Source organism: Brachypodium distachyon, chromosome 2, assembly GCF_000005505.3.
Source record: "Brachypodium distachyon strain Bd21 chromosome 2, Brachypodium_distachyon_v3.0, whole genome shotgun sequence".
NCBI lineage: Eukaryota > Viridiplantae > Streptophyta > Magnoliopsida > Poales > Poaceae > Brachypodium > Brachypodium distachyon.
Window position 1 is genome coordinate 42,767,147 of NC_016132.3, and position 21,953 is coordinate 42,789,099.

General features: G+C 46.6%; 4 protein-coding genes across 4 annotated transcripts; 2 read left to right on the forward strand and 2 right to left on the reverse strand.

The window, feature by feature from the left end:
- Positions 1-236: 236 nt before the first annotated feature.
- Positions 237-1,592, reverse strand: LOC104583289 (formin-like protein 3). The gene is made up of 2 exons (XM_010235138.3): positions 979-1,592; positions 237-872 (listed from the first exon to the last, which is right to left on the reverse strand). The coding sequence occupies exons 1-2, from the start codon at positions 1,511-1,513 to the stop codon at positions 547-549; spliced, it is 861 nt and encodes a 286-aa protein (XP_010233440.1). The 5' UTR covers positions 1,514-1,592; the 3' UTR covers positions 237-546.
- A 4,380-nt stretch (positions 1,593-5,972) lies between these two features.
- Positions 5,973-7,096, reverse strand: LOC100825199 (WW domain-binding protein 11). Its single transcript, XM_010235139.3, has 2 exons — positions 6,561-7,096; positions 5,973-6,462 (listed from the first exon to the last, which is right to left on the reverse strand). Exons 1-2 carry the CDS (start codon positions 7,057-7,059, stop codon positions 6,182-6,184), a joined length of 780 nt encoding a protein of 259 aa, XP_010233441.1. The 5' UTR covers positions 7,060-7,096; the 3' UTR covers positions 5,973-6,181.
- A 5,749-nt stretch (positions 7,097-12,845) lies between these two features.
- On the forward strand, positions 12,846-18,916 carry LOC100834495 (protein MLN51 homolog). Its single transcript, XM_003569248.4, has 12 exons — positions 12,846-13,541; positions 14,583-14,682; positions 14,755-15,041; positions 15,162-15,952; positions 16,053-16,167; positions 16,597-16,716; positions 17,069-17,112; positions 17,208-17,253; positions 17,352-17,424; positions 17,509-17,586; positions 18,395-18,481; positions 18,590-18,916. The coding sequence occupies exons 1-9, from the start codon at positions 12,985-12,987 to the stop codon at positions 17,377-17,379; spliced, it is 2,088 nt and encodes a 695-aa protein (XP_003569296.1). The 5' UTR covers positions 12,846-12,984; the 3' UTR covers positions 17,380-17,424; positions 17,509-17,586; positions 18,395-18,481; positions 18,590-18,916.
- Positions 18,917-20,334: 1,418 nt separating this feature from the next.
- On the forward strand, positions 20,335-21,453 carry LOC100834796 (protein SODIUM POTASSIUM ROOT DEFECTIVE 1). Its single transcript, XM_003569249.4, has 3 exons — positions 20,335-20,695; positions 20,775-20,850; positions 20,961-21,453. Exons 1-3 carry the CDS (start codon positions 20,519-20,521, stop codon positions 21,086-21,088), a joined length of 381 nt encoding a protein of 126 aa, XP_003569297.1. The 5' UTR covers positions 20,335-20,518; the 3' UTR covers positions 21,089-21,453.
- The last annotated feature ends 500 nt before the right edge of the window (positions 21,454-21,953 follow it).

The window sequence follows — 21,953 nt, forward strand, 5'->3', positions numbered from 1 at the left end:
AATTGTACAGTTGCAGGTTTTTTTTTGAAAGTCTTCTACTAAGCTAGGGAAGTGCTTCTACTAACGTACGCCCACTCGTCCCACCACCAACTGCAATTTAATAGACTCGCGAAAGAAAAGAAGGGTTGCGAGAAGTGGTAAAAGCTATAAGCTGATTGGGCGAACCTGATTATCATCATAGTTTACAAGACGCGGTGCGTCTATTTCGTGAAAGCCTTCGTACTGAAATTCAAGCGTAACGAACAACATAGGCACCGTGACATTTTAAGACAGAATATGTGGGAGATTAGTGCGTATGTATTCCCTAATTAAGATCATTACACCGTGCATACTATACGTAGATACAGAATACCGGATTTAGTAACACATGATTTAATATACCTGTGTGTGATCTGCTATACAATATATACCAGCCCGTATACATTACGGATCAATTTCTTGTTCATCCATAGCATAATCTCTACATAAATACATACATACATATATATCTATATATATATATATATATATTCATGTATTTGTATAGCAATTAAACTCTGCTCTCCATCAGTTGTTGGTGGTGTTGGCCAATGCCGGCACGTTCTTCATTGGCGGGCACGGGGGCTTGGGCTTGGGCGGCGCCGGCTTTGGTGCGCACGGCGGCTTAGGCTTGGGCAGGGCCGGCTTCGGTGCGCACGGGCACTTGGGCTTGGGCTGGGGCTGGGGCTTGGGCTTGGGCTTGGGCTTCAGCGGCTTCTTTGGCGGCGCAGGCGTCGGTTTTGGCGTGGGCGGCTTTGGTGAGGGCTTCGGCTTTGGCTTGTGCTTATGCTTGTGGCCGTGGTGGCGATGGTAGCATTTGTGCGCGCAGCTGCTGTAGCAACCCGCCCGTTTGTCTGCAAAATCAAAACGAAATACAGAAAATCAAGTTCACAAAACTAAGCAGTGCATGAATTAGCAGCTAGCACGAATGCATGATATACGGTGGGTACGTGTACGTACATGGGGGCACGGTGAGGCAGGTCTCCACGACGCACATCTTGTAGCACACCGGCGGCAGGTCCTGGTAGCAGTTCACCACGCACGTCGTCTTGCACTCGTCATCGTCATCGTCGTCGTCATCATCATCGTGGTCATCATCGTCGTTGTCGTCGTCATCGTCGTCGTCCTTGTCGTCATCGTCTTTGTCATCCTTGTCGTCCTTGTCATCCTTGTCGTCGTCGTCTTTGTCGTCGTAGCTGTCGTCGTAGGGCGTGACAGTTTTCGTGGCAGCGGCTAGAGGGCGATCGGCCGAGCCGACGGTGGCCGGCGTATCGCCGTCGCCGGTCAAGTGGGTGACTGCCCCATGGGTTTTGCTGACGGCGGGCCGAGTGCGGTTGATGGCGCGGATGGAGTCGTCGTCGTCGTCTTTCTCGCACTTGCGCACGCAGGAGGTGTAGCACTGCCCGCACTGGGCTTCATCCTTGGCTGCCCCCGCCGCGGCAAAGAGCCACGCCACGGCCAGGAGGAGGACGACGGCCATCTTGGCCGCCACCATGCTCGCGCGCTCTTCCGCGGCGAGCTCCTGCCCGATGGATGGAGTAATATTGGATCAGTGTGTGTGTGTGTGTGGCTGGGTTTGCAGAAGAAGGTGGGTACATATAGGGCGGGCGGGCGCGCGCTAAGTTGCTAACTGCCGTTGCCATTGGAGTGAGTGCATGCCCACGAGACAAGAATGCGAAACTGAACCGCCGGTACGTCGTTCTGACAGAGATGCAGCAGCACGCGTCCGGCAACCACGGACCTCCATGCTTAATTTGCTCGCGGCAGCTCGGCACATGCGTTGCGCATGAACATCGGTTGATTTGTTTCGTATCAGTTTCATTCATTTCCTGCGGGCTTCAACTGTTGCAGGCTTATGTTGTTCTGTTAGTATCTTTCTGCATGCGTACGTGCCAGGGCCCAGGGGAAATCTAAGTGGTACACGCGTGTAAAACAGAACCAACTTTGCTATGTTCAGTAACCATGGTGTCTCAGCAGAGATATGTATGCTTTCAGGAATTTAGCAGAGATACTTGATAGTTTTCTTTTAGTAAACACAGTACGGACGCAACGCTCACAAGCACGCACGCACACTCATCCTTAAGAACACACGCACGCATACCCTAGCACCTCCGAGAGACTGGTCTAACACATCATCTTAAGATTGACGAAGTCACCACAGGCGGCTCGTAGTTGACGGGTACGTCATTCCCACTGAAAACACAACGCCGAAAAATATTGTAGGGAAAACACCTAAAGTATATGAGATCTTTAGGGGTATGTAATATGTTGGGTGCTCAATAGTTGAAAAAATGACTGTAACTAAATTTTAAAACAGATAGCTGTCCAACTGACATTTTTCTAAAGAATAGTTCTTGTGTTTATCCTTTTCTTTTTGAGGTCTTCGTAAGGTCTTTCTTGTGCTCTCCATAAACAATACCTTCCTTAACAATCTGATTGATCACGCTGGGACAGAATAAAAGTGCATATGAAATGTGGGCAGGTGATGAAAGAACGGAGTTGACAAGCTGGAGTTTGCCACATATGAAAGCATACTAGAGAAGCAAGTAAATCTCTGCTCAATTCTCTCAATCAAAGGCATAAATTCCTGAATCTTTGGCTTGGCGGTATCAAGGGGAAGCCCAAGATAGGTCAATTTTTCAACTATTGAGCAAGTATCTCTTGCTAGCTTTCTGCATGCGTACGTGCCAGCCTTTGCGACGGGAGCGGATCTTTAGTCTATAATCTATGAATCAATCAGCCTTTGATATGTAGAGGATCTAAGATTCAATCAGCCTTGGCGTGCCTGAGCCATATATGCAGTCACGTCCAGACGTACGTTTAATCAAGGCAAATCAAGCACTCTGGTTAGAGCTGGACGTATGTGCACATAGATGTATACATATGCTTAATCTAGAAGCTGAGGTGGGGAAGACATAAGCCTGAAGTGCGGGCCCAACCTATCATAATTTGGAAAAATTGGGAAAAAACACTGTATGGGATGATTTGTGTCGCAATTTTGTTTAAATAGGGTAAGGGAGTATAAATTCTGTTAAATGGGGTATATTGTGTCACAAAAATAAAACTAGGGAGTAAAAAACGAAATTCACCTATCTTGGGCTTCCCTTGGTACCGCCAAGACAAAGATTCAGGAATTTATGCCTTTGATTGAGAGAATTGAGCAGAGATTTATTTGCTTCTCTAGTATGCTTTCCTACGTGGCAAACTCCAGCTTGTCAACTCTGTTATTTCGTCACTGTCCTCATTTCATATGCCCTTTTATTCTGTCTCAGCCTGATCAATCAGATTGGTAAGGAAGGTATTGTTTATGGAGAGCACAAGAAAGACCTTACGAAGACCTCAAAAAGAAAAGGATAAACACAAGAACTATTCTTTAGAAAAATGTCAGTTTGACAGCTATCTGTTTTAAAATTTAGTTACAGTCAATTTTTCAACTATTGAGCACCCAACATATTACATACCCCTAATTAACCCCATGAACCAACTCAGCCAGGCTTCTGCTATCGGGCGTCCTGTGGATCAGGTTGTGGTTCCTGTACTGCTCCTAGCCACCGCTGTATTCTTTGTGTTACAAAGTTATGACGGTTAACAAAGGCCCGCATTTCGAAAAAAGAAAAAGAAAAAAAACAGCAGCACAAAACCCCCGCGTCTCTCTGTGTTACGCACTCGAGAGCACTTTAAGAAATTTGGAAGGCACAAGTTCCTCCTAACAGGCTTGCCGTTCAGGCTAACAGACACCATCTAGCCCCATGGCCATTTGTGCTATTGGCGAGATGCAACCGGAATGGAGGACAACTATCATGCGCGCGGTAATGTATTGTATCATGGCTCCGTTCAAAAGTGAGAAAGGGCTGGGTTCTCAATGCTGAGATGGATCTCAAAGCTAATTACAAAAGGGTAATTTTGTACTTTACAACATCAAAAAGATTATACGGCCACACCAGAGATTAGGCTAGTATTTCCAATCTGCTGAATCAGATCAGACACTTCATTTTTTTTAGATCCCCTCTTGTGGGCTGGAGCCCATCTATCTTTCCCTCTTTCTTCTTGAGCCGCAGGCCCCATCTATCTTTCCCTTTTTCTCCTCCTCGCGCGAGCACCGCCGCCCCTCTCTCCTTGTGGCACATCTCGCTCGTCTTCCTCCTTGCGCGAGTGCCGCCAATTCCCCCCTTCGATTCTCTTGCTACCGACAGTTTCTCCTCCGATCACTCCACGAACCTATTCCACCCTTTAGCTCCCTGTTTCATCTCCCCAATTCGTAACCTAGGGAAAAAAAATCAAATCTCCCCAAGCTCCATGCGGCGCAGATGCCATAAGAGGAGGCCAGGACACCGCGTCTACTCAATCTGGCCATCGCGAGTAGCATCTGTGTGCTCCTCCCTGCGGATTCCTCGGGCTTGGCATCCGCAGTGGCGCCCTTGGGAAAGCGTCGGAGCGGGCGAAGGAGGACCCGGGACAAACGCGGGAGGCGGGGATGGGATCGCCGACGCAGGGGGCGTGAGGAGATGGTCGAGGCGGCGCATGTTGGTGCTCATGGGCGGAGGACCCAGCAGGGCAAGGTAGGGCGGGCGTGGGGTGATCAGGTGATGGAAGGAGGAAAAACGGTCGGGGGTGTCAAAAAAAAATGGGCGGGAGGAGTCAGTGGGTCACTCAGCGGCGAGATGGGCCCAGAAGGAGCGAGGGGGTGCGGCCCAGGAAGGAAAAAATTGTAGTGCTCGTTTAATACAACATCTTGTAAAATAAGAGCCGAGCGATACATGGCCAATTGCTAATCTTTAAGTTCTTGTTTTAGCCTGGAATTTAATTGGTAATTGCCCAAGTGCAAAAATGGCGGAAGCGTGGCATGCCCTGGAGGCTTAAGATTACTCCCTCTTATCCATAATAAGTGTCGCAGATTTAGTACAATGTATCGGAGAGAGTAGCATTCGTCATGGCTGATTATCCTGGAAAGCGTTCTCTACGAGTCTATCGTTTGTTCAAAACCCTGAGGGTGATCACTCGGCGATCTGCGGCGTGGTTGTGCGCAGATATTAAGAACATCGTTACTTTTGATATACCCATGCATTCAAGTTCAGAAGACACGGAAAAGACAATGAGGTGACCCATATGGCCTTTAGCAAAGGGTGTATTAGTGCCCCCGTGCCAAATCACACACGATTGTACTCAGAACATAATTTCTTGATACACCACAAACTTTTAATAACAAAAATTTAGGGTATAGCACTGATGCCACCAGACTAACAAGAGTTTGTAACCATTTGGTAGCATTGTCTACTTCAAAAGTCAGACACAGTGCACTCTGGCCTACTGTAGTGGTCTAACCCATCTAAAGATAATCTTTTTCCAATTCGACATCCCAATCAAAGACAGAATGCCACAATCCACAAAATCATCGACCTCTTTGTCTCCTCTTCTCCAATGGCGATCTGCTAACCTGACCATCTGACAGGCGACAACTGACGCTAGGTCTTCCTTTATTCTGATCTCCCTTCTCAATCACTTTCTTTTTGGTAGCTCTGCACGCCGTGTGCATGCCTCTATTGCAGACGTCCCACTGCCCGGCGCACAACTATCATAGTGGTTAGTATTTTCTATGTGTGAATTCTGATTATTTGATTGAGAATTGAGATGTCTTGTACGTGTTGACTCAATCGGTTGATTGATATATATACACTATAAATTTTTTCTATTTCTTTTTCATGTATATTGTGTATTTTGATATATAATTGGCCCTCTCTTATGTTTGGCTCACACTCCGCCACCAGCGGAAAGTCAGAAAGTAAGAGATAAAGCAAGGGTGGTGGGCCCACGCGGGCGTGTGGATTCAGCATATGGTGTTTACGTTTGCTAATACTACATCGTACTAGTCTCAAATTGCATTGTACTGGTCCCAAAACTCATACTCGACAAGGCGACGACTTGTATAGGCAACAGGAAATGTAAGATAATAAGAGTTAAATAACTCAAATCTCTATAACAAATATTTTTTATGATATCTGACACGAAAATCAATATAAAAAGGTTAATTTAGAATCATAAACAATTATCATCATATATATGTGTTTCTTCTTTTATCCCCGGTGGCAAAGAATAAGTATACATGCATCTAATTTGTTGGATAAAGCACAGGACATTGGTACTTAAGCAAACTTTTCCTAGGGCATCAGTGGCGCGGCATCGGCGGCATGGGAGGCATTGGTGGCATCGGCGGCATGGGAGGCATTGGCGGCATCGGAGGCATGGGAGTTGGTGGTGGCATGGGCGTCGGAGGCGGAGGCATGGGCATCGGAGGAGGAGGAGTCGGCGCCGGCGGTGGAGGTGTGGGCTTCGGTGGGCGCGGAGGCGAGGGCTTCGGTGGTGCGGGGCTGGGGGGCTTCGGACCGGGGCTGGGCTGGCTGTGGAAGCATTTGTACCCGCATGCTTTGAAGCAAGCCGTTTGGTTGCCTGTAAATTAATCAAAACGCAAAGAAAGCATAAGCAGCGCATTAGCAAAGGTACCTATAATTAAGCAAGTTTAAGATGTGCTTTGGGTAGTTACGTACATGGTGGCAGGGCGAGGCAGGTTTCCGCGACGCACATCCTGAAGCACACCGGCGGCAGGTCCTTGTAGCAGTCCACCAGGCACGTCTTCTTGCACTTGTAGTAGTCGTACCAGCTGCCGGCGCCGGCGCTATCGCCGCGGTCCTCGTCCTCGTCTTCGTCCTCATCCTCGTCTTTGTCCTTATCCTTGTCCTTGTCCTTGCCCTTGTCCTTGTCGCCGCTGGGGGCTGGGGCGACTGCGGCATCGGCGGCTGTGGCCATCGTTGTACCATCGCCGGTGGAGCGGACGGTGAATGCGTCGACTATGTTGGCGCCACCGCCAGGCCGAGTGCCATTGATAGGGCGGATGGAGCCGGAGCCGCCGGCGCACTTGTGCAGGCAAGAGGAGTAGCACTGAAAGCACTGGCCGGCTCCATCTTTGGGCGGGTTCGCTGCCCCCGCAGCGGCGAAGAGCGCCGCCGCCACGGCCAGGAGGACCACGGCGATCTTGGGCGCCGCCATGCTTCCGGAGGATCGATCGTCGATGGGCTGGTCAAATCTGTGTGTGTGGCTAGCTTTCGCAGAAGAAGGTGGGTATATATAGGGCCCGGATGGCGAGCCGTGTCGTGGACATGCACATGCATGCCGTTCGAGTGAAGGACAGAACGAGACAGTGCAAACTGAATCGGTTCGTAAGCTAGAGCTGACAGAGTTGCAGCACGCGTCTGGCAACTACGTACCTCCACTCCATGCTAAATTTGCTCGCGCCGCGGCAGCTTGCATTTGCATGCGTTGCGCATGAATCCATCAGCTGGTTTCTTCGCCACTTTAATTTCGTACGCGGCTTGAAGTGTTGGAATCGATCAGTTCAATTTCTCGTGTAGTATGATTTTAGCATAGACGTCGGTGTTTTCTGTTTTTGAGTTTTGGTCAGGATTCATCCGCTCTATAATTCGTCAAGTACTATCTCACACATATGGCTTAATTTTGGTTTTGCTAATTCTCTTTTTTGGGGAGTTCTAATAGAAATTTCTCGAATTTGATGGGTCTAAAAAAATTTAGCCTTTCACTAGGAAAAAAAATCGATGTGACTACAATTCGAGCCCACTCAAAATAGTAGTATATGTGAACTTGCTTTATTCTAAAATATCTAGCAGGTTATTTTTCCTTTTTGCACGAGAATCAAATAATTAACTTGTAATGGAAAAATTTATGTTCTACTCATGTTTTGATATTTTTGGTAAACTTTCGATGGAATTTTAAGCACAGAATTCTGAAATACTCGCCCCCCCCTCCATATTAATTGTCGAAATAACAACATGTACAAATCATTAGTGATTTGGCAAAAAAAAAAAATTAGCTAACAAAGGATTAGCCCTAGGTTTCCATGCTTGATCTAGTTTAGCCACACTCTTTGGACAATCCTGGATCCGCCACCGCGTATCTAGATGCTTTTTAGGCATAAATACATACATATTTGGAAAAATTTGAGACAATTAATATGGATGCAATGAGTAGTTTTCAAAATTTCTAATATTTTGCTCATTTCAATGTGTACTTAAATTTTTGTTCCAAACAGAATTTTGAACCTTTGTTCTAGTGGGAAACACATTTTCGTGTTCTCTCTCTCTCCTCTCTCTCTCTCTCTCGTCAAAATACATGCAGTTTTCCGGTGGTGTCATGTAAGCACTTTTTCTCGGCAATTCTTGTGGTTCATTAATTCTTACTCTAACAAGCCATGACATTCAGATTCCACCGTTTTATTTAATGTTCACACATATTTTGGATTTTTCGTGTGTATCTTCCGTAAAAATTTAGATTGTATTTGACGTTACAACGGATCGTGATAATCTTGTTTCCGTAGCCAAATTTCTTTTCGATTTTGCTATACCAAAGTTGCATAATTTTTAGTTATAAGGATAAGTCGATTCCTCACTCGGGTTTGTGTGTTAAGATTCAAAACGATCGATGATGGGTAGAGTTTGGATGATGTCAAAGTCCAAATCATACGGCTCTGATAAGTCGATTGAGATTTAAGATTTTTACTTGACTGAGAAATAGACACTCCCATTTCTTTTTCCTCATTTCTCTCTCTCTCTCTCCCTCTCTTTCTCTCTCTTTTTGTCTATGCTTATTTCTCTTGTTCTGTCTAAGCAAGCTTCTCCTAATGTTGTCCCTGCTGTTTCAACAAAGGCTGAAACGCATAACAGTTCAGAAACAAATAAAAAAAATAAACAGAGCACCAGTACGTAGTCCAGTGAGAAAAGATAGGCCTATTGTAATTTTAGATGTATGTAGGAAGATCTTCAAGAATGAACTAAATCTTGTTTTGCACACACAAGAGAGAAAGGCCTATTGCAATTTTAAGAACTGGATCGATTCTTTCGGGTAGACATAGATTGAACCTTTTTCTCCAGTTCTCTTTTTTTACACCTTTTGCTGTACATAGATTTCATTTTAATATAACGTCAGTACTTCAAAAAGAAAAACAACTTCTTATACGCATCACGGTTCAGCCAAAAAAAAAACTGAGCATCAGTAGTCCAGCGAAAAAAATTAGGCAGCGTAACATATTGGTGGCACGGTGAACTTGTTCTGAATATTTGCACTAACAATGACTCCACCAGTGCATGCCGCTAATTAGTTATAGCTAGCACCGATCTGTATAATTAAGTACGGAGTATCATTTATACTTTTCATAAGATTGAGTTTTGTTAATCACATCGAACAAACTCGTCCCTCTCAATTCTCAAGCTCGTTAGCTAGCTAGCATTAGCATCAGCCCGGCAGCATGACATCACATATTTCACATGACCGCCGAACTGGCACTAGTGCTGATCTGCCGCCTGCACCCCTCCGCCGCGTAGCTCTTCCGGCACGTGTCCCGGCACACCGCCATCATCTTGCTGCCCGGCTGGAGCTGGCCGCACATGGAGAGCACGCACGAGTGCTCGCAGTCGCCCGATCCGCCGACGCCACGAGCCTCCGCCGCGTGGCCGCCGGAGCACCGGTGGTAGCAGGAGAACTGGCAGAACCAGAACGCCTCGCGCGGCACGCACTGGTCGAAGCACGCGTCGAAGCAGGGCCTGCCCACGCCGCCTCCGGCCGCCGCGACGATCACGGATCCCGCGAGGAGCCCGACCGCCGCCAACGCCGCGACACGTCCCATGCCGGCCGCGCGCCGACCGATCGTCGCAGATCGAGACAGGCAGGGGAATTCGCTCGAACGGCTTCTTGGTGTTTGGTTTATACCTCAGCGGGTCGTGGTTTTGTGGGTAGCCAGAGTTGTTGGCCGGCCGGTATAGAATATGGGGGTTCCGTGCGTAGAGCGGCGGTAGCTCATCGGCTCATGGTTCCAGTGTGACCGGCGTTCCAGGCACAACCGCACAAGCAGTTTGCAACTACTCGAGTTACTGTTTTTTTTCTCTCTACCTAATAATAAAAGGACTAACGTTTCCGTCGTCGTCGTCAGGCGCCTTCGTACGTCGTCTGGGCGCTTTCGTGTGGAGAAAACGGATGAGAACAGGGTTTGTCTTCTCGATCCCCTCCCCAATCTCCACATCCAGCGCAACAACGGTACGGGCCAGAGAGCCAGAGAGACTCCTCCGCAGCCGCACCTTAACACCGGCAGCATCACCGTCGGCGGCGGCATCTTCTTCGCTTCCTGCAGCAGCGCCTCGAGGCTTCCTTTGTCCGTCAGTCCCTACCCTCCCGGGCCGCCGCCTCCTCCAATTCCAGCGAGATATCCCTCCTCAATCTCTGCATCGAGCGGGCCGGCGCGAGCGCGGTGCTGGGGCGCCGCTTCTTCACGGTCTTGCGGGACAAGAAGTTCCCCTGTTGAAGCCGACAAGGACGTGGACAAGTTCGTGGCCTCACTGGAGGGAATTCTTGGCCGGGAAGAAGATGAGACGGCGCCTCGGCCGGCGGCGACAAACCAAAGCAGTGTTTGGACGTCGGGCTCCACCGCTACAGCAGCCGCCGCGTCCTCCTCCACCACCTCCGCCCAGCTCAAGAGTAATTTTGTCGATTTGATTATTCGCTGTGTCTAAGTGTGTGTCCAGTTTTCTTCAGGTTCCGTGCAACTAACTAGCATTACTAGGAACAGTACTGTTCTGGTCGTAATGTATCATTTTTCAGATGTAATACTTAAGCATTTGCCAAATTAAGCTTCAGGTGCATGATTTGGTTGCATGAATGGAGCTAATGTTTTTTTCCTTTTTTGACGAAAGGGCAGCGCTGATTTCATAAATAAGAGTTGGAATTTACAAGGTTTTTGACAAGGACAAACTTGTCAAGAGTAGTAATGCTCAAGATACACAAAACAGCAGACAAGCGAGAGCAACAACAAGAAACAGCAAATAGCAAAAAGAAAGCTACATTTTGGTGTGCTACTGTTTTGAGAAGAATCTTTGGGGAATGCAGATTCACTCTTGGATTCTAAGCCTGATTGTGGAAATGCATCTGGTTAATTTGGTATGCATATGCATGAAGCCGATAGATTCAGATGGTCATGTAAATAACAAAATTGCATTGCACAAATTTCAAGAGTGATATGCTGCTTCAGTTAGGCCATTTCCATACACTGGAATTCTCAGGCGAGAAGAATGAAACTTAAATCATCTGTCAGTACTAACTATGACGGTTTAGAAGACCTTTGTGGAGTGGGCTGAGGTGGAGACGACATGTATCAAGTGGCCCAGCTGAATTGATGGGCATAGCCACGGTGAAACCGGCTGGTTTCCGTGACACTCCATGACATAGATCTTTTTCCTCCCGTTGTAACGCACGGGCATTGTACTAGTGAGAAACAATAGCTGGGCAGTTTTTCTGGATTCACGTCTAGCAAAACCTTTGATACAGGTTGCACATGAATAAAAACATGAGTAAATTTCACAAAACCACACTTCTTAGAGTTAGGGTTTCAACGGGCCACGGTTATGACTAATAGTCTCACAAAACCACACTTTTTCGGGCAGATCTTCTGCCAGAACCCAAATCAGGTAATGAAGAGCGTTTGATGGTGTTACTGACAAGCGGGACCCACATGTCGGATGCCAGGATCGACTCGGGATTTCCTGAGTAGACAGAGGAGCTTATCAGGGTGTCGGGCAAAAGCTGACGTGGACAAAAAAAACGGTTCGACCTGTCCGACCGGCATCCGACATGTGGGTCCAACTTGTCAGAAACACCATCAAACGCTCTTAATTACCTAATTTGGGTTCTGTGAGAAAATCTGCCCGAAAAAATGTGGTTTTGTGAGACTATTAGTCATAACTGTGGCCCGTTGAAATCCTAACCCCAAGAAATGTGGTTTGTGAAATTTACTCTAAAAACATTTATTGTATATGTGGACAAAAATAAAATCGTCATGCATCTAGAAAAAAATAAGGGGTTGGTTGGTTCCATTGCATCTGCCACGCACCGCGGTGCAAATTTGAGGTGTTTGGTTGCCCAGGCCTTGCTCGTAAGTGTAACCAATGCAAAAGGAGGTCTCTCGGTCTTCATGGGTCAATTTAGTTATTTTTCTCGTGCAACGCTGCCCCCCCCCCCCCCCCCTAATCCCCATCAACTCCTCTCCCCATCGATTTCATTTACCATCATTCCCCTATGCCGGTGCCCTCGCCGATTCCACATCCTGTCCTACCATTGTCGCTGCCACATCCCACCCTAGCCCCTCGCCACCTCCACATCCCGCTTCCTTCCTTGTCGCTTCTCTTCACCATTGGTCCGTTCGATCCCCTCGTCTCATCTCCCCTCGGTAGCGTTGTGATGAGATAGTGACGGCTATGCATGGCCAGACGACGAACTCCAGTGACCCGCGCCAAGGTGAAGAGTGACATGCTCCGCCGACCCGTGGCAAGGCAAACGGCAACCCACGCGAAGGAGACTGGTGGCAGGCTGCGCAGCAACGGCCGTGGCAGGAGGCGAAGAAGACAAAGGTAGCTGCATGCAAAATATCCAAACAGCGGGCTGGATTTGTTTTTGAATCTCCTCAACGTGCAAGCTCCCTCATGCCATGCATTCTCCCCTAAGTGTTAAATCTGTGGTTTTTATCATGCGATCTTCCTCCGTCCTGCATTAACCCACTTAGATTTTTATACAAGACTGACCAAAACTTGCAATTCCCACCCAAACGATCTACTCTGTTCGAAGATCCAAAACAAACGAGAAAGCCCGTCACGAGCGCAACTCGAAGAAGAGTGTCATCACGCCCCGTGCCGTATCCGTCACACGGGCCCCGTCTGTTTCAATCTCTGTCAGCCCACCCCGTAATCCATCTTTCCGTTCCACGAGTCGCTCGCTTGACTCGCTTCCTGCTCCCACGGTTCTCCCCTGCTCTCCTCCCCCCTTCGATTCGAACTCTCTACCCACAAAACCAAACCCACCGAGAGGAAAAAAAAATCTCTACCACACCGCAACTCAAATCTAGGGTTGCTTCCCTCGCTCATGGCCGACCCGCCGACCCCGGACGCGCAGCCGGAACAGGCCCCCGCCGCCGAGAAGCCCCCCGCAGCACCGCTGACGCCCGAGCCCGAGGATGCGGCCGAGACTGGGGAGCAGGCGGAGGAGTCAGAGGTGGATGAGGAGTACGTGAGCGACCCCGACGATGCGCTCCCGGAGATGCGTCGCCGGGAGGCCAGCGACGACGAGGGGTCCGAGGAAGGGAGGCGCCCGCCCAGGGCGCGGATCGATCCCGACCACGAGGACGACGGCCAGGGCGCCCCGGAGGATTACGAGGACGAGGAGGAAGAGGAGTACTACGATGATTTACTGGAGGAAGAAGTGGGCGAGGGGCTTGAGGAGGAGTACGACGGCCGCGCGGTGCCGCCCAAGGAGGGCACCGCCGGCCAGGGAGAGGAGGGTGAGAAAGCTGGGGAGGAGGGAGCGGAGGCGGAGGCTGATGGGGAAGAGAAGAAGGAGCAGGAACCGTTCGCGGTGCCCACCTCCGGTGCCTTCTACATGCACGATGATCGCTTCCAGGAGGACGGCCGCGGCCGACGCAGGTGTGGCTTTCTAAAAACTATACCATCAGTTGCAGCCTTGGAAGTGTGCTAGTGTAGTATCACCATGCGATATTAACCTTTAGTAAGTTGGGGCAATCTAAAATTTAGCCAAAAAAGCTTAGGTGCTGATGATAGGCTTAGGCGAGGCAGTTCATAGAAAACCAAGTACTTCTGGAGTGCAAAAACTCCAGCACAAACAGACTTCATCTTCACTAATTGATAGTTGCTTTAAAGTTGTTATGAGTTAATTTGGTCTGTTAAAATGCTGGGATGGTAGTAGAGATTTATGATTGGCAAATGTAGGCCCTGTTTGGAGCACATGAACTTGAAAACAACATCATTGGCAAATGCAGGAATTGGGGTGTCATGTACCCTGAATTTTAAAAACACAGGAAAACTTCAGAAGTGCCGTTCGGGTACCACACAGGAAAAAACATGTGATTGTTTTCCTCCAAAATTCCTATTGAATGCTCCATAGGAATTTGAAAGGAATCCTGAGTTCCAAACTTCGCCATAGGAACTCTTCTTATATGAATTCAGTCCTCCAAATTTTCTACTTTATGTTCCAATTTGAAAGGAATCCCTAGTTCCAAACAACACTGTAGGTATATTCCTCCTAAAGGAATTCAATCGTCCAAATTTTTCTACGGTTTTCCGCAGACCAAAGTACTACTAAAAATGTAATTCTATTGAAGCTATGTTCTACATGTTGTAATGCCATATGTTTCCATTTTCCTCTTGAAATAGTGTTGTATTTTCCATTGCAAACTGTTTCCTTGGTCGGGAGGGTCAACATACTGTGGTGGCTGTAATCAGTCTATGAACTTCCTTTTGGATCTAATCATAAGTAGTTTTAACTGTTTTTTTTTGCAGTTTCGGTTAAGTCAATTTATTTATGTTTTTTGTTTGGGTTTCATATCTAGCCTACCCCAACTTGTTTGGGTTTTGTCAGCGCCTATGTTTGAAACATTGGATAATGTTGGCCGTAATCAATGTTTAATTTTATCCTACACATGTGCTCATATTTTCTTTGTAAACTAGGCGAATGCTTGGTGGGAGGAAGTTGTGGGATGCTAAAGACGATCAAGCTTGGGTGCATGACAGATTTGAGGAAATGAACGTGCATGAGGAGCGCTACGAAGTAATTCGTCATTTCCTGTAATCTGCAAAAACATTTTTGTTGACAAATATTGATGTCAAACCTCTATTGCAGGACAAGAGAATGTCAAGAGGTCGTTTTAGAGGTCGTGGTGGAGGTAGAACCCGAGGTACTGCTCGTGGGTCTTCCAGAGGAGGGAGATACCGCAGTTACAATGAAGATGGCGACAACCAAAACCGTAGCGACAACCATAACCGCAGCGATAACCATAACCGTAGCGACAACCATAACCGTACCGACAACCAAAACCGGCCTCAAAAGGTTGTCCGGGGGAGAGGACCCAGACGCTATGATACAATTGCAAAGAACAACCGAGAGGTTGTTGGATTCCAACGTAAACAGTAAGTGACAAATATCTTGGGGTACTTGAATGCAAATAGGTTTGTTAATGCTGCAGCTTTGCTTGTTCAGTAAACAGTAGGTGGTGTTTCTCTCATGCAATTGTTCTGTCTCATTTTCAGGCCAACAAGATCTCGAGAACCTGCCTCCCATTCCACAGTCGTCAGAGAGCTTGGTCAAATTTCTAATGCACATTCAGAAGCAGCTCCTGCTACAAAGAATGTTGTCAATTCAAGCTTAAATTCTGCGTCACCACCGTTTTATCCCTCTGGCGCATCCAATCACGCGGGAGCTCAAAGAAGGGACGTACAAGCAGGAGGTTCGAATAAAGTTTTCCCATCTGAGAACATGAAGCCACAATCTGGTCCAGCAGTTAGAGGGAGAACAGCCACGGATTATGGTGGGAGGGATCGATTTCATGCCGAGGGTCCTGTTAGACCATCTCCTGCAAGAACTGCGGGTGCATCATCGAATTCATCAGGGTTTGCAGCATCTGCTGGCCAATCCCCTAGTGTCAGGGCTCAAGGAGAAAATCAGCCCACTTCATCATTTCACCAAACTTCTAGAATTTCTACACAACAGCAAAATCACAACTCGGTTATGCACCAGAAGTCAGGCCAAGTACCTACTCAACTTGCAATGAGAATGCCAGCTCAGCAATTGAACCATCGGATCGGCAATTCTTCACCAACTGCTCAGCATCTCCCTGCTAGATCAACTGAAAGCGGTGAGAATGGTTCATATTCTAGTTCAAACCAATCCAAGACTCTGTCATCTGAGGTGGAAAAGACCAACAAAGAAGCTGGACGGGGCTCCTTCATGTATGGTGGAGCCCAGGTTATTGGGGCTGCTGGAGCTGTTGGTCTTGCCCAGGGCGAGCAAAATTTTCCTGGCACTCCAGCTCTCCTGCCAGGTTTGCATTTTTAATCATCCAATTGGCGTTTCTTGTAATAATTTGTTTTCTTCTAATGAAACTGCTTGAACCATGCATTTTCTATCTATCCTTAATGCAGTGATGCAATTTGGTGGCCAGCATCCAGGTGGCCATGGGGGTCCTACTGTTGGTATGGCCCTCCCTGGCTACGTTGCTCAACAGCAGCTGGGAATGGGAAATAACGAAATGGCATGGTATATTTCACTGCATCGACTTGCAGTTGTCTCTGTTAGATTTAATCACTATCTACGAAATAGCATCTGTTGCGGTGATACTTAATGTAGTTGTTCAAGGAGTTCATAAGACAACAAATGTGTCTTGCTGTTTCTCACAACGGAGCACTGACTACATCTTGCTTGCTTATACTACATTTTTCATGTCATTAAACTATGACAGAAAGAGTTGATATGTTGAAGGGATGCTTGACAGCTTGAGAGTTGAAATCTCTTTGCACTCATATGTTCTTCCTTTTTGTGTTATCAAATATCTCATTGGACCTCTCATACACTTTTGTGTTGCCCCACAGTACTCTGAGAGGAATTCTTATTTCGTCTGAGAACAGCCTGTTATTTTCTGCATAAGTTTTGGTCTGTCTTACAACATTTTTCAAATCATGGTAATAGGTTGCCACTATTGGCTGGTGCAGCTGGGGCTTTTGGAGGATCATATCCTCCTTACATTGCCCTTGATCCGAGCTTTTACTCTAGGTCTTCAGGACAGACTTCATCATCCATTCCATCCAGGTAATTGTAGTTTTGATTAAGTGCATGTTCACATCTTCTAAATCAGCCACTTCTAGAATGAACTGATATCAGTTCTGATAAGCTGTGTAAACATGCACAACTACTAGCATTTTCTTGATTATTGAGCTCGTTTGTACATAACAATCTTTGTTTTCTTCTGAATGAATGGCAGTGCTCCTTCCGGTTCATTAAAAACTAGCAATGTATTGTAGATATTTTTTCCAATTCCGATGCTTGTAATTTTGTCTTTGCCCATGTTCCTGCTTGCATAATCTATTTGAATATGTATTTGGCGTCATCCATGATTTTTTTCAAACAATAATGGCATGAACAAGTATATTTATTATTACAGGGAAGCTAACATTAGCAAAGGTGCCAAATCTCCTCCTCCAAATGGTAAGTTGCTCCCATGTAATGCCATTCTCCTAAAGAACTCTTAGCATACATTACAATTTATAAGCGCTTCCATTTGTCTATAATCTGTAATGCAGATGTTGTGACTGAAGAGCTTGATCAGCGTCAGAACAAGCCTAGGAGGCAAGATATTCTCTAACATTATCTTGACGCGAAGCTAGTCTTATTTACACTGTTTTTGCACAAGAACTGCCAGCTTACTTATGCCTCTTGTACCACAGATACTCAGAGATGAACTTCAGTCAGTGACGCACCATATAAGAAGGTGAATTGCATCTGAATAAGCTTCATAAGGTCAGTTATGCATTGTTTCTGATGATGCCCCTCTCTCTCTCTCTCTCTCTCTCTGTAAACTAATTGTGGCATATGCTTATGCAGGTCCTATTTTAGGCCCTTTGTGATATCCAGTTATGATCTGGAGCACTTGGGGTGGCTTCGTGTCCTAAGTTATGTTAGGTACTGTTCTATTCCGGCATTTGCAATTTCCTTAACTTGCGGAGACACATCATTTGAGTGAACAACGATCTTTTTTGTAATTTGAGATGCTTGGCTTTTTTAGTGGATAATATTTTGTTTTCTTCCTTTCCATTCCGTGGTATTTATTTCTCGGATGTTGATCACTGAATCGCAACAAGGGACTTGCCACAAACAAAAACAAAAAAAAGCTTAGTTGTCAGAGTTGTTACTTATGCCTGCCTGCCAGATCTGTTGGAGCTACTACGCATGTTTTCATGTCATTTTAGCTCATATTGAAACAAACCAGTACTACCTCATTTTAACATGCTTGCCCTATTAATTGTGAGATCAAAAGGGATTTTGGGAGGGGAAAAAGCCTAGAAAATCCGAATGGGCAAGTATTTCAAACCCAAATGAAGTTGCTTAGATAACATCTTTCATCAAAGTGGGTAAGGAACTGAGTGATAACTTAGTCATTGGGTTTGGTGTTAAGAACTTACCAGTCTTGATTACGATCCCTGGATCTAGAGAAGGATTTCCTACCGCCTGACCTAGGTCTGAAGACAGAATATTACATGCGTGCGTGGGGATGTTGAGCAATCAAAGTGATGTGCAGGTGGATGCACCCACATGCAAGTTGGTGTGTCCGCTTAAGTGTGTTTCCTATTTGATAAAATGCTAACTATTATGGAACCATTATGTTATGTATATATCGGTGTTTGATAGGATATGCCGGTATCTCTTTGGCAATTGGGTACCTGGGTTGTGCTTTCTGACTTAAATATGATTTGTGTCGTGCATTTGGCAGGTCTTATAGATGCCTGCTCGAGCTGTAGTTATCTGATGGGGGTCACCTCACAGCAGAGCAGGGGTGGCATTTGTTGCTTGAGTTGTGGTAAGTCTTTTTTATAAGAAAACGAAGTAACACTGGAGGAAATGTATTTTTGTAAGCAGCATTTCAGTTTTGAACAATGTGGTTAATATCATCATCATGAAATTTTAGGTGTTGCTCGGTTGTGATGAGTCTGGAAATGTAAAATTCGTTGGTGTCGTCTGAAGATGTGGGTGGTTCTTGAAGAGTGCTAAGAATAATGATCTGCGTTGATTGATAAAAGTTTGGCTTTTTAGTAAATTTTGTTAGTGACTCCAGTTGATGTCAGTCTGATACACCTATCCTCTTATAGCGGTATTGGCAAGAACAAGTGGCTTTATTGCTGCAGTTTTATCTTTTGGAACATGTGGAAATGTGGGTGAGCTTTGCGATACTCTTCACCTTGAATGAGTGTACCGAGTTAGTTTTCTTCCATTTAGTCATCCTTTACTGTACTTATCTTCATCTGTTTTTTTTTGCGGGTAGTACTTATCTTCATCCGTTGAACTTGTGTGTGTATTTCTCTGTATTTCTGAGAAATCTGGAGTCGGCATCCCATCTACGCATGGAGTGCCTGTTTTCTTCTACGGTGTGGGACCTCATTGAGCTCTAGCCTCTAGTCACGGGACCCCTCTGGCGTTTTGGGGATCACCTATCCATTGATTCGTGGTGGAATGTAATGATCCATATGATGTCCCCAACCGCGCCAGCATGGCTCGTGGCGGCTGACCTCGATGTAAGCAGGCTTTAAGGATTTAAATATTATATCTTTATTTAGTTGGAGAAAAGAAAAAAGAAGAGAGAAGAGAAGTGGGCTACTATTTAATAGCCAGCTGCAGCACGTGTTCCTAGGCGTTTTATGAGACTACAATGTGGACCTCTTCATAACAAAGTAGTACATTCTTGTAACCACCTATTATACATGCTAACTATATGTTAGCTAAAAATGACATGGCAAAAGCTTATAGCCAGCAGCGGGCTAAACTATTAATCTTGCTTTGATGTGGCATGTGTGGAAGCAGCGAATAGGTGTATATTTGACAACGTGCGACTGCTTTCTTAGTTTTCCAAGATTTCTGCTAGGTTTTTGGTGTGCCGCAACCAGTTCTGACGATGGCAACGCTCTCAGGTACCGTGCACCTTCTTGGAGACGCCGTCGTGGTACCTGTTCCATCCTTTTGGTCTCGCAGGTGAAAACCTTAGAGACTCACCTTGCGAGCTATGGGAGTTGTCGGCGGTCTGCGGTCGGTTAGTGAGTGAACGCCGAATTGCTGATTGTGTGTTGGGCATTGACTTTGGTCCATTTAGGTGGCAGAGGGGTTGACCAGGCTAGTGCACGACCTCGCGGCGGGTGTGGATTCGTTGCGGATGGCTCGACCTCGGGCTTCTGGCGTCTCTTTCATCTTGGATGTTGCTGCGCAAGCGAGGCCCAATTCCCATTTTGGCGAGTTGGCCTCCCTCTCCTGTGTCGATGGTCATGTCGTGGATGGTGTCTCCTTGTCTTCCCTCCCCTCAATGGTGTCGACTGCCCGGAGCGGGGGAGTTGTCGTTCTGCGGTGTGAGGCTTGTCTGTAACATTTGTGTGGCGTTGACGGCCATCGGAGTGGCTCAAACACTGCATTGCACTTGTGTTTGTGTTTTTCTCATGCTTTATCCTCAGGCAAAGCTTTTGATATCTTCAAAAAAAATAATCAAAATGCTCCTGCCAATTCTTGCCTAACATATATGTTCTTCTATGGATCACCTAACGCCATCAAATTCCCCACACTAGCCGGTACAGATGCTTTTCCAATTGTTTCAATTAGCAAGTAGTTGGACGGATGTATCCACCAGGGTCCAGGGAGTCTAGAAAATCATCTTGTTTAGTCTATACTTCTGAGAGGCAATTCAACGACGCACTAGTAACATTGGCTTTCCGGCGCATGCGTGTTTAGCAGCAGCCAGCAGCTGACAGACCCGCGCTACCTCTCTCTCTATATATAACTGTTACATTCTAGCCCGACGACTCCGGTTACCTGCTTGCCGTTTATTACGTCTATCCCGTACACGGCAGCAGCAGCAATGAGTCTGAAGAAAGCTCTGCGTTGGTTGCCGAGAGGCTCCTCCGGCAGGGAGGAAGACGAGGAATGCCACGAGAGGAACGGGCTGCTGAGGAGTCACCGGGTCCAGAATCAGATCGTGCCGGTCACAGATCTCGACGACCAACCACCCAAGGCGGCGTCAGCAGCCGAGCGAAAGGTGAATCTACAAAGCGTGAAATTCAGAAGCATATTTCTCTCAGACATTGTCCTTGAACTTAAATTCATGTCTTTCACAGACGGTGGCCCTGAATGTGTCCATGCACTGCCATGGCTGCGCGAGGAAGGTCGAGAAGCAGATCTCCAAGCTGGAAGGTACGTACGTATTCACGCAGAGTTGTGGTATCTGAGTATCTCCCCCTTGTTTTATGGCGACCGACGGTAAGCAATAAACTCTGGTTTTGATTTCTGTGTGCCGGATTCAGGAGTGGTGTCCGTCAAAATAGAGCTGGGGATCAAGAGGGTGACCGTGGTTGGGGACGTGACGCCCGCGGAGGTCCTGGAGAGCGTCTCCAAGGTGATCAAGTACGCCCACATTCTGGTGGCTCCCTAGGCAGCTGGTGGCAAGCAGCGCTCGTTCTTGTGCTGTTTCGCGGTCGATGCCACTGCAGACTTCGTCCGGTGTCTAGTGATCTGCACTCGTCGGAATTATGTGCGCTCTCTTCTTTTTTTGCGAGTCGGTTTGGATCTGGAATGAGAAAACGGGAGCACTCATTTGGGCCCCCAACTCCATTGTACTGCCAAGTACAGTACTAACGTTTCGTCAGGCACAGAAGATGCTTCAAAGGCACGCGCTACGGCAGAAATCAATTAGATCGTGATCATTCTACTAAAAGACGTAATCTGGAGTGAACAATGTAAAATCTAACCATAATAATCAAATGCTCCAAACTTTATCAGCATGAAACGTTTTCGTTACAAGATCGGTGTAAAATGCGAACTGACGATGCACGCTCATCTTTTTTTTAGAAGTCACGGTCATCCTTGAGCGTAGGGCTCTCTTAAAAGCAACTTGGTCTCAATCGCTTGCAACGACTCCGTATTTAATTATTATTTTGAGAGGCAAGTACTTAATTATGACAGCAACTCTTTGATGGATCGACCAGTGGTTGAGATGAGTTGCTGCTGAGAAGTGTCAACAATAGGTAGTTTTCTGAGGTGCACTGAGTTTTTGACTGCATTTGTGTACTAGAGTTCCTCTTTCACCATTAACAAGTCATAAAATATTCTGTCAAGAAAATGAATGTCATAAAATATTCAATTTTGTCAGGCAACAGACACACACACACAACGAATAATCACGGTACAAAAAAGAGGGAACCCAAATCTGATCCCAACACAAATAAAAATGGGCCCCAATAGAAATAAAAAAAGACTCAAGTGAGAACAGTACCATTTTTGGGCAATTATAGATGCAA